This window comes from Dipodomys ordii, unplaced genomic scaffold (genome assembly GCF_000151885.1).
Source record: "Dipodomys ordii isolate 6190 unplaced genomic scaffold, Dord_2.0 Scaffold182, whole genome shotgun sequence".
Lineage (NCBI taxonomy): Eukaryota > Metazoa > Chordata > Mammalia > Rodentia > Heteromyidae > Dipodomys > Dipodomys ordii.
Genome location: NW_012267398.1, coordinates 2643216 through 2654828, shown reverse-complemented (window position 1 = coordinate 2654828; position 11613 = coordinate 2643216). Strand labels below are relative to the sequence as shown.

Here is an 11613-nt window from a genome sequence, read left to right as displayed (position 1 = left end):
TTTTTTTCTTTTTGCTTATGTGGTGCTGGGGAATCGAACCCAGGGCCTCATGCATGCAAGGCAAGCGCTCTACCACTGAGCCACCTTCCCAGCCCCTCTACATGAGTTTTAGATTGGCACCCACACCTGCAGTCATAAAATTTTAGAGCTTATGGCTCTTGGTCATTATGTAATACAGCCCTTAAATTTACAAGTGAACAAGTACACTTGCATTTTGAATCATTATTATGATTTAGATTGTTTTAATACTCATGCTTTCAAAAATACATTACAAATAAAAGGTAATTTCAGCTACTCAGGAGGCAGAGACACTTTGAGGATTACAGTTTGAGGATAGTCTGGGTAAAAAGTTAGTGAGATCCCATCTTATAAACAAGCCAGGTGTGGTGGTTCATGTCCCAGTTTCTTGGGAAGTAGAGGTGAGAAGAACATGTGTGAGGCCAGCTGGAGCGAAAGGTGAGATCCTGTTAGAGAAAGCAAACGAAAGCACAAAGAACTGGGGCCTGGCTCCAAGAGCGAGGCCTGGAGTTCAATCCCCAGTACTGCCGAAAGGAAAACGGAGCCAGGTGTAGGGCTGCAGGGCTCTCATCCCAGCTACACAGGAAGTATAAATAGCAGGGTCGCCTCTGCTTGAATGTAAGAGCCTACATGAAGAATAAAACACAAGAGGGAGACATGGCTCAAGTGGTAGAACACCCATCCAGCAAGTGTAAGGTTTTGAGTTCACACTCCAGTACCATAAAAAGTTACAAATAGTTGACATTTTATCAATGAATTGTAAATATTCATTGAATTATGAATAGTTTATTAATAATTTTTACCATAGAACATTCATGGTTTCCTGCTTATTAAGCATGTATTTTCCCCTTGAGCCATATGTCCAGCCCATTTTAGCTGCATAGAATTGAAGGTGTGTAAGTCAGCACACAGCCAATGTACTGGGTTTTTTTTTTTGTCAGTTGTGGGGCTTGAACTCAAGGCCTATGTACTGTACCTCAGTTTTCTTGCTCAAGGCTAGCAATCCACCGCTTTGAGCCACAGCACCACTTCTGGTTTTCTGGTGATTAATTGGAGATAAGAGTCTCATAGACTTTCCTGCCTGGACTGGCTCAAGCCGCAATCCTCAGATCTCAACCTCCTGAGTAGCTAGATGTGAGCCACCAGTATCTGGCAGTGTGCTCTATAAATTTTGAGAAAGGTTCTTTCTCCTTTGTGTTCTCATGCCTAGACTATGATTATTCTGTGTGTACTTGCTGCTCTCGGTGGAGATAGGCACACACACTTTCATACCTTGGGATTGGTTGAGGTGAGGCTCTTGTGGACTCTTTGTCTGGGCTGGCCCTGAACCATAATTCTCTCTACCTCTGCCTCCTAAGTACTTAGGATTATAGCCATGTGCCACCAGCATTTAGCCTACATAAAACAATTATGTTTATATTAATTGTACAAAGGGATTTTATGGATGTTAATGAATATTCATGTAAACTGCTTTGATGCAATTACTCTTATTCCTTCCTCCCCTACTTTTAAAATAATTGTAATGGGTTTATATTGTTTACATACATATGTATGTTGTGCTTTGGTCATCTTCACTGCTGTACTTTGTCCTGGCCTTTCACTGTCCAACTCCTGCTGGTGTCCAGCCCCACATAGACCCTCTGCCTCCCCGTTATACCACAGCACTTCTCTGAGAGAGCACGTGTGGCGTGTGTCTTTTGCAGCCTGCCTTGCTTCACTTCATGTGATGTTCTCCAGGTCCACTCATTTTCCTGCAAGTGACATTCGTGTCAATGGCTGAAGACTCCTCCACTTGTTATATTCTCCCCATTGTCTTTCTCATTCTGTGGTTGATGGACAGCAAGGAGAGTCCATTAATGTGAATAATGCTGCTGTAAACAATAATGCTGCTGCACCTTGGCTGCAAGCTGACTTACATGCTTTGGATTCTATGCAGGAGTGCTACAGCAGGATCATTTACTTCTAGTTTCCTCTCCATACCGACTGACTTCCATAGCATTTGCGTGAATTGCTTTCATACCCATGGTGTATCTGTGTTCTCCCCCGCCCTCAGCACTACAAAAGTGAGACCAGCATTTGTTGTTTGTTTTACTGATGGCTGATATTCTGATTGGGGTGAGATGGAACCTCAGTATAGGTTTGATTTAGAGAAAGCTATTTCTAAGGCTGAATTTGAGTGCCCAGCAAATTTGTCTTGAAATAAAAACACCTGAGAGAGTGTTGAATAATTGTATTTATTTTTAAGCCTAATTTTAAATGAATTTATTGAGAAGCCAGCCTCTTATCCCAAAGTCCATTTGTGGGAGTTGATCGCTGATGGCCTTGCTTCTGGTTTTATGTTTTCAGAGTACTTTGAGCACAACAGTTTTGAACAGTTTTGCATCAACTATTGCAACGAGAAACTTCAACAGTTTTTTAACGAAAGGATTCTGAAGGAGGTAATTGCAGCTGTAATTTGAAACTCCGATCTGCATTGAATTGTTTTAACTTCCAGGGAAGAGAAAGACTGAGTGGATACTGTGATTAAGGGGAGGAGGTGAGGGAAGGGAGAGGGGCACCCAGCAAGCCGGGGTAGCTGAAGTTTAAGACCCTGATGAATACTTTTGGTGGTAAGGTTTGAACTCAGAACCTTGTACTTGGAAGGCAGGTGCTCTACCACTTGAGCCATGCACCTCAGATTGTGATGACACACTCTTAGTAGGCACTTCCTCAGAAGGGAAGAGCTGCAACTTCTTGCTAGCAACTTCGGCCAGACTTCGTCCAGCTTACTTTTTCTGATTCTGGTCGTCTCCACGTGCGCCACTGCTAACCTGCCCTCTCATCCCTCACCTTGCCTCTCTGTCCTTCATCCCGGGTCTGCTTCTGCCACTGCTGCTGCAGCCTGCTCACATCTGTTGCCAGAGGCCGGGGAGCCCCAAGCTCCGGGCTCTGGGGTGCACTGCTGTGGCCTTTAAGCGGCCAGCCCTGGCCAACCAGCTTCCATTTCTGGTTCATTAAGAACTTCCCTCCTCTGCCCACAGTAAGGACAGAGGCTAAGACCTACAATACTGATGCCAGAACGTTCCTTTCTAATCCAAAGGTAGCTTTGGATCGTGATTAGACACATTATTTTACCCCTTACATTTGAATTCTCCACAACATTTTCCTGTATTTTTATTTTTATTTATTTATTTTATTTATTTGTTTGTTGCTCGTGGGGCTTGAACTCTGGGCCTGGGCGCTGTCCCTCAGCTCTTCAGCTCAAGGCTAGTGCTCTACCACTTGAGCCACGGTGCCATTTCCATTTTCCAGTAGTTTTATTTGTACCTTTGACTTTCCTTCCTTCGTATCATTGGAGCGGTGTTTTGCTGCTTGCAGATGCCAGGGATAAAGGCTCATGAGAGTTCAAGTCCAGCTCCATCTTTTCTAGAGGGACGAGAAATCAGTTTCCAGAGCATTTTAGCTGGTTTGGGGGTGTCGGCAGTCTGAGCCCCCTTTCCCACCTGCTGCTGGCCCGAGGCCTCTGCTTCCTCTGTGTGAGCGCTGCCAGCTCTTCCTGTGCTCACCTCAGCCCCGCTCTTTCCTGAGTTCTGCCCTGTGCTGCGTTTGGCTGAGGTGCGCTGGGCCTCCTGTATGCCTTGCCCGACAGTCAGTGCAGTTCTGTCTCTGTGGCTTCCCAGCTGTCGTACACGTCACTCATGGGCTCAAGCAAGGTTGTGACATAGATAAATGGGTGCCCTGGATTCTTATTGGTGAGAGAGTTGCTCTGGAAATGCTCTGGCCAGAGGCTTAGGTCTTCCATTGCCTGTTGACGTTTCCCATGCTTGCCCCTTACCTCCCATGCCCATCCTTCCGTCCAACTAACCCGGCCCCAAGGTCCATCCAGAAGTCACAGCCACCTAAAGAGAAGACATGGCATGGCCTTCATATATGGTGACTCTGTGTGTGTGTGTGTGTGTATGTTGAACTCAGAGTCTGGGATCTGCCTCTTGAACTTTTTACATTCAAGGCTGATTCTTTACCATTTGAGCCACAGCTCTACTTCCAGGCTCTTGATGGTTAATTGGACATGAGTCTCACAGACCTTCCTGCCTAGACTGGATTCAAAGTGTGATCCTCAGAGCTCAGCTTCCTTTGTAGCTAGGATTATAGGCGTGAGCCACAGGCATCCACTTATGGTGACTTTTATAATCATTACAATAAACGAATTTCAAATTTAGACTAAGCTCAAGTGGTCAGTACCTTCTAGAATGTCAGAAAACTTTTCTAGTACAGTTCAGGGGAGAAAAGATTTAGATATTCAGAAAGAAAATATTAGGGCACCTTACCCTAATCTCACCCATGGGTCATGCATCTGATAATATCCTTTACATTAAAAAAATCTGAGTATCCATCAGCTTAGTATATTGACTCTTCCATATTGCATAAGTATTTCCATAGCTGTAATTGCAATGACTTTATTTACAGGAACAAGAACTATATCAGAAGGAAGGTTTGGGTGTGAATGAAGTTCATTATGTGGATAATCAGGATTGCATAGGTATGTATTGTTTTCCATTTATGGAAAGTATGGGATACATACAATGGATACATTTATGAGAATTTTTCTGGGCTCTGATTTTATACACATCACCAGTTACAGGGTGGGAACTGTGGTATTTGAGAGAGGTTTACTTTTGTTTTTTTTTTGGTGCTGCAACTGGGGCTTGAACTGACAGTCTCACATTTTAGCTTTGCTTTTGTGCTCAGAGCTGGTACTCTACCACTTGAACCATACCTCCACTTCTGGACTTTTTGCTGATCAACTGGGGGTAAGAGTCTCTTGGACTTTCCTCCTAGGCTGGCTTCAAACTAGGGTCCTCAGATCTCAGACTCTTGAGCTAAGATTATGGGCATGAGCCACTAGCACCTGGCAAGAAGTTTACTTTTTTTTTTGGTCCATTGTGGGGCTTGAACTCTGGGCCTGGGCACTGTCCCTCAGCTCTTCAGCTCAAGGCTAGTGCTCTACCACTTGAGCCATAGCGTCACTTCCGGTTTTCTGATGGTTAATTGGAGATAAGAGTCTCACGGACTTTCCTGCTGGGGCTAGCTTTGAACCATGATCTTCAGATCTCAGCCTTCTCAGTAGCTAGGATTACAGGCGTGAGCCATCGGTACCCTGCTGAAGTTTACTTCTTTAGTGCTGTTGAGAAGTAATTTTTCTAGGTATCAAATCAAGCCTTTTCTAAAACCTCTTCTGTTATTGGGATATGTAGACCAGTGAGGAGGAGGTGTCAGAGGCTGGAAGCTGATGGCTTTGTCACCTCAGATGACAAGGCCTTGGGCTTGCCAGGGCTTGCCTCGGGCCTGATCAGAGAGGCCAGGCCAGCATTGCTCTGGCTGTAAGGGGTCCTCTGGGGTCCCACACGTCCTGTCCAGATAACACCACACCATCCACCAGGACCCTGCTTTCCATGTCTGTCTCAGCAGTGCAGTGCAGCCACCGTTCCCTGTGGTCCCCAGCGGCTGCCCATCTCTTTCTTTTCTTCCTGCCCCATCTCTGAAATCAGATGTTGGGCAAGCTCTTTGTTTTACAAGCCAAATTTGGTGATCCATCAGTAACTTGTGTACTAGACTTGGACATCATAACATTACACTAATAGTAATGTTAGTTTACACTTTTCAAACCACTTTGGCATCCTTCCTGGCCCCCCCACATTCCCTTAACACACAGTCCTGCCTTTGACTGTGTGATTGGCAGTCTGGGTGGAGTCCCTCCCCTTCTGGGTGTTTCCAGTTCATCCTCATCTCTTCCTCCATCTTTGACTCTGCTCTCATTAGCAGCTTAGGTCACCACACTCTTCCCACCACCAACTGCCCAAACTTTCCTTTTTGGACTGATTTAATTAGAATCTTGATTTCTCTTCTTGCTCAATTCAGCTCTATCCCAGTCAATAGTTTATATATACAGTGTTTAAGGAGTTGAAATTTTATACATACTTTGAACAAACAGAAAAAAGCATAATGAAAGCTTTTGCTGTGTAAAAAGCCGGGCAGGCCAAAGCTTCTGTTGTTTTACTTTGTGTTCGAAGAGGAGTTAGCTGGGTGAAGGGGAATTTCTAGTTCTCAGCCTGCTATGCTGGCTTGCAAATGGAGTGGTGATTAGTCACTCTCCTTATGGAGTTGTTTTTTTCTAATGCATTAAAGCTATGATGTTACCTTCCAACAAGTGGCCAGATTTGAAATAAAATTCCATTTGCTCTCAATCCCCTTTGATAGAATACTTTCAAAGTATTATCTGTCATATTGTAGGTAACCAGTCTTTGAAATTTATGACTTATACATTGTGATGTGTTGTTTTTTATCTTATCCTGAGTATTTTGGTTTTTGAAATAGACTTAATTGAAGTGAAGTTAGTGGGAATACTGGATATTTTGGATGAAGAAAATCGCCTTCCCCAGCCCAGTGACCAGCACTTCACATCTGCTGTTCACCAGAAGCACAAGGACCATTTCCGACTCACTGTGAGTTTGCCATTTAATGTGCTGACTGTGCTTGGGGGGAGGGGGGGCGGGGAGATCTGTGGTCAGATTCACTACACAGTGGACATTGCTGGACAGAAATATAAGTCATAGAAGGTTTAGAGCGGCAATGGCTCAGCATCCTCTACAGATAGACTCTATCAATCTGCTCTATCTATTATGTATCTGTCATCTGTAACTATTATTTACCTTTCAATTACCTATCATCTATCAATCTATTACCTATCATATCTATGTCTATCAAATACCTATCTTGTATATATATTTATCATGTAATCTATCCATCTATTACATATCTACCATATCTATCTACCTTTCTATATGAATCTGTTTATTATATGTATCTATCATCTATCTGTCCTATATATATATATTTATCATGTACTCTACTATCTATGTTTTTCTATCATCTATTCATCATTGAGCTATCATCTCTCTCTCTACATATATGTATCATCTGTTTCTTATCTATTCATATATCAATTATCTGTCTATCTGTGTTTGTGTTTTTATCTATGTATGTATCTGTAATGGTAAAGCTCTATATAATCAAATCTCAAGACTCTTTTTCTCTGAATGGAAAGAATTTTGTCTGTCTAAGGTATACAAAGAAATTTACCTATTGGTCTCATGTTCTTCCTTCTGAACTAAGTGGCCTTTGGTGGCTTTGTTTTGTATCACATGACCTAGGCAATGTTCTAGGGGATGACATTCATGTGTGTAGCTTAGAACTCTGGTGGAAGAGGGGCTGGGAAGGTAGCTCAGTGGTAGAGTGCTTCCCTTGCATGCCTGAGGCCCTGGGTTCGATTCCTCAGCACCACATAAACAGAAAGAAAAAAGCCGGAAGTGGTGCTGTGGCTCAAGTGGTAGAGCGCTAGCCTTGAGCTGAAGAGTTGAGGGACAGCACCCAGGCCCAGAGTTCAGGACCCACGACTGGACTCCCCCCCCCAAAAAAAAAAAACTCTGGTGGAAGAAACCTGGATTAGGTGGTGATGGCCAATTCATTTTGGTCTCCTTCCTGGGAGTTTTGAGTGGGAAATGTACTCAGAGAGGGAGATAGAAGCTGAAGCAACAGGACTAGGTAGTATAAAGGGAAAATAGACATAGACAGTGGTAGAAATAAGTAAGACCACACTTCTGGAAAAGCCAAAGACTAGGTTCCCAAGCCCGCTTCAAGCTGAAGTGCTTGCTGTGTTTGTATAAGGTTTTGTTGGTATCCCCTCTCAGCTGTCATTCCCTGGGACTTTATTCTTACACCCAGAAAGAGCCAGGCAGGCACTGAGCGATGAGGATGCCAGTTCCTGCCACAGAGGTCAGCGCTGCTCTGCCTTCCCCGCCTTCCTCCTTCAGTCACCCCGTGAAAAGAGGGGAAAAGACGATAAAAGCTGCGTAGGGTCACTTTTGGAATTAGGGTGTTAGCAGGCAAACGTCTCCCCTTCTGGGAATTATTCTGAGATTGCAGCATAGCTGTCATTGCTCTGATGACCTCAGGAGGTATTTAAATGGTAACAAGTATTTTTATTTCCTTTCATGATTGACACCATCCCAGTATATACACAAATCAACCATTGTGCTTGCTACTCATTACTATGTGTTTAAAAAATAGAAAGCCCAAAAGAAAAATGTTATAAAAACCACACACTACAAACAAACCAAAAACCGAACACCTTGATGATGCCCATGTATTAAGTCAGTGGTAAATAGGCTAAGTAGGTTTACTTGAAAAACAGATGTGATTGCATGAACTCCTCTGTGATCTGGAATCCTAGACTAGCCGCCTGCTCAGCTGACTTGTCCTTCTTCTGTGTCCTCGTTATTTCACATAATACTCAACCTGTGACAGTGTTACCTTGGTGGAGATGGAGACACTGTGTGTTCTCCACAAAGCTTGTACTCAACGCTGAAAATATCTGTGGAGCTCTCTGTGTTGACAACTCACAGGCTGGAGACCCAGTTTCCTTTTCCAAGTGGACCACGGGTCTAGTCCACAAAACTGGGCCCAGGACCTCAGAGACATGTCATATGGGGAAGGACCTGGCAACTTTTCTTCAAAGAGGAATCAGAACAAGATAGCACATAAATCCTCATTTATGTAGGCTGGTACTTGGTGTTCCTTTGGGACTACCAAGTAAAGAACTCTTAGCATAGGCACTCTTGGAGTGCTTTCACTTGAACATTTGCATTTAATCCTAGTAATTTCCACAAGCTATGGGAGAGGAGACAAATGGGGGAAGGGGAAGAGACCACCTGGAAGCCTAGAAGGAAGCTGAGGTTACAAGCAGGCAGGAGATCTCACACAGAGCCTCTATTCCAACTCGATGGAGAAGAGCTTCTGTGTTCTAAACATTCTCTCACCTTGAGCAAGCCTCTGCGCCTCCCAACTCATAGATCACTTGTGTGATCATACATGTGATCCCCCTCCTTAAAAAAAGAGGTGATAGTGCGGTGCCGATGGCTCACACCTGTAATCTTAGATACGTAGGAGGCTGAGATCTGAGGATCTGAGGATCCTGGGTTAAAGCCAGCCTGGGCAGGAAAGTCTGTGAGATTCCTATCTCTAAAACACCACCCAAAAGCCACAAGTGGAGTCATGGCTCAAGTGGTAAAGCACTATCTTTGAGCACAAAGATTTATGGATAGAGCGCAGGCCAAGAATTGAAGCCCCAGGGCTGGCGTGTGTGCGCGCGTGCGTGCACACACACACACACACACACACACACACACACTGATAGGCTGTTTTGAGGATCAGATATGATCTCATATGTGAAATATTTCAGAAACTTTAATTCAAACACGAGATCCCACAATTAAATGGTAAACCTCTAAAATGATGTAATTGCCTTGAAAGAGGTTCAGGATCATTGTCCAAGAACCTGTTCAGATGGTTGGTTTTGAAACTGTGGCCGAGTTCCTGTGCTGAGTTCAGGTATTTCCTTACCTGGCTGCACATGAAAATTCCTTAAAACAAGTGCCACATGCTTTGGGAGGCTTAAAATTCTCTGAAAAATTCTAATCAGCATGAGAATCTAACATCATGTTGTAGATGGAAAGTTTGTATGTTTTTGCATGTGAACCTGAATAACACGTGTGTACATGTATGTGTGTGCTTTTGTGTGTGTTGGCCTTAACACCTACTTTTTTCCCCTTAGAGATTACAACCAAATACTTTTTAGATTTCACTTATAGTTCAAGCATTGTTCAAAAGCAGTACAATTATAAAAAAAGTTTTGTTTTTTTTTTAGTCCGGTCGTGGGGCCTGAGCTCTGGGCCTGGGCGCTGTCCCTCAGCTCTTCAGCTCAAGGCTAGTGCTCTACCACTTGAGCCACAGCGCCACTTCTGGCTTTTTTCTTCTTGTTTATGTGGTGCTGAGGAATCGAACCCAGGGCCTCATGCATGCAAGGCAAGCACTCTACCACTGAGCCACCTTCCCAGCCCTATAAAAAAAGTTTGAAAATTCCCTTACATCTTATTCTCCATCTAATGTCCAAAGGAAAGTTTGTAACACCTTCATGTATTATTTTCCAGATTCCAAGGAAATCTAAGCTGGCAGTCCATAGGAATCTCAGAGATGATGAAGGTTTTATTATCCGGCATTTTGCAGGGGCGGTGTGCTATGAAACAGTGAGTATGATTTATAAGCAGAAAACCTCTTAATGTTGGAGCTGTGCGGTAGTGTGGTATTCCCCCCACCGACTTGGAATGGCAACGTAAATCTTCACATCAGTGAAATGAAGTGAGTAGTTCTGCCCCAAGCTGCACCAGCCATGCTTGGTGCTAACCATCCACCATTACCCCATGGTGACTGTGTTGGACAGCTGGGATGTGATCACTGAAAGTTCTGTCAGGCAGAGCTGAGGTTCGGGGGATTTACCTCAGCTAGGCTGAACTGTTCTTCTTGCTTTAACTTGCAGACTCAGTTTGTGGAGAAAAATAACGATGCATTGCATATGTCTCTGGAATCCTTAATATGTGAATCCAGGGATAAGTTTATACGGGAATTATTTGAATCGTCTACAAATAACAACAAAGATACGAAACAGAAAGCCGGAAAACTTAGCTTCATCAGTGTGGGAAACAAATTTAAGGTATTCATATTAAATAAGTCTTTTTTAAACAATTGTATTTAAAATAACATACATTGTTCTCTATTCTAAAGTGGATAATGTAAATGACAGTCAGATATGCTGCATGTGCCAGGAGAAGACCGGCACTGTTTATACCTGTACTGTAAGAGGGCCTGATGAAGCCCCCGCCACTGAATACAGAAATGTTGGGATCCTGTCCTTTTTCAGGGCGTCACACACCTGAGAGCTCTCCTAATGTCCCTGCTGCCGTCTACTGCGTGGCTGACCTTCAAACCTTCTCTTCTCCTTGTGTTTTCTGTCTCCTTCCTTCAGCAGTTTTGGTTTAGCTGGAATAGTCCAGCTCCGAATGGCTAGAGAGAACTAGTTGAGAGGACAATCAGGCCCAGCCCGGCCTCCAGGTAACGATCGCCTTGGGACTGCCATCCATCCAGTGGCTGGGCGTGTTAAGGAGAGTTCCTTGCAAGTGGTCAGCCAGTGTGTAACTCATTTCCATGTGTTTTTCTCTCACAGTGGTGTTAGGAGCATGCACACGACACTAAAATTGAATGAAAGCTTTTGATAATGTCCATCACAGATAAAGGCTCAGGTGTAGCAAACTTGTTAAAGTGCTTATTTAACATTAAAGAATATTTCATCCCTTTTGTTAGTTTTTGATCAGGAATTCTTGGAAAGCTGAGAAGAGGTTGTCTTAGAAATAGAATGCTATTAATTAGTTACAATTATTGAGCAGTTAGTACAAAACAACTTTAAAACCTTTTAATTAAAAAAAATCTTTTAGTGAACAAAGCTCTATAATATATCCAGTGAAGAAATGGGGATGTAGAAATGTGAGTTAAGTGGTAGAATATCAGTTTTGATGGAAAAGTCAAGCAAAGCCCTGAGTTCAAGCCCAAGTACTGGTACACAAACAAAGTAGTGATTTGTAAGTGCTTAAAAAGAATCATAGAAGTGAAATTAATTTTTCTATGTTACATAAAATATTGCTCTGATATTTACAAAAAGTCCATATT

General features: G+C 43.3%; 1 protein-coding gene across 2 annotated transcripts in view; it reads left to right on the top strand.

The window, feature by feature from the left end:
* Nucleotides 1-11613, top strand: part of Myo6 (myosin VI) — an 86732-nt gene that overhangs the window by 35441 nt on the left and 39678 nt on the right. For both annotated transcript variants that reach the window (XM_013034112.1, XM_013034111.1), the window contains exons 13-17: nucleotides 2365-2456; nucleotides 4465-4537; nucleotides 6373-6500; nucleotides 10044-10139; nucleotides 10430-10603. In XM_013034112.1, the coding sequence (XP_012889566.1) occupies nucleotides 2365-2456; nucleotides 4465-4537; nucleotides 6373-6500; nucleotides 10044-10139; nucleotides 10430-10603 (563 nt within the window). The remainder of the gene's footprint in view (nucleotides 1-2364; nucleotides 2457-4464; nucleotides 4538-6372; nucleotides 6501-10043; nucleotides 10140-10429; nucleotides 10604-11613) is intronic.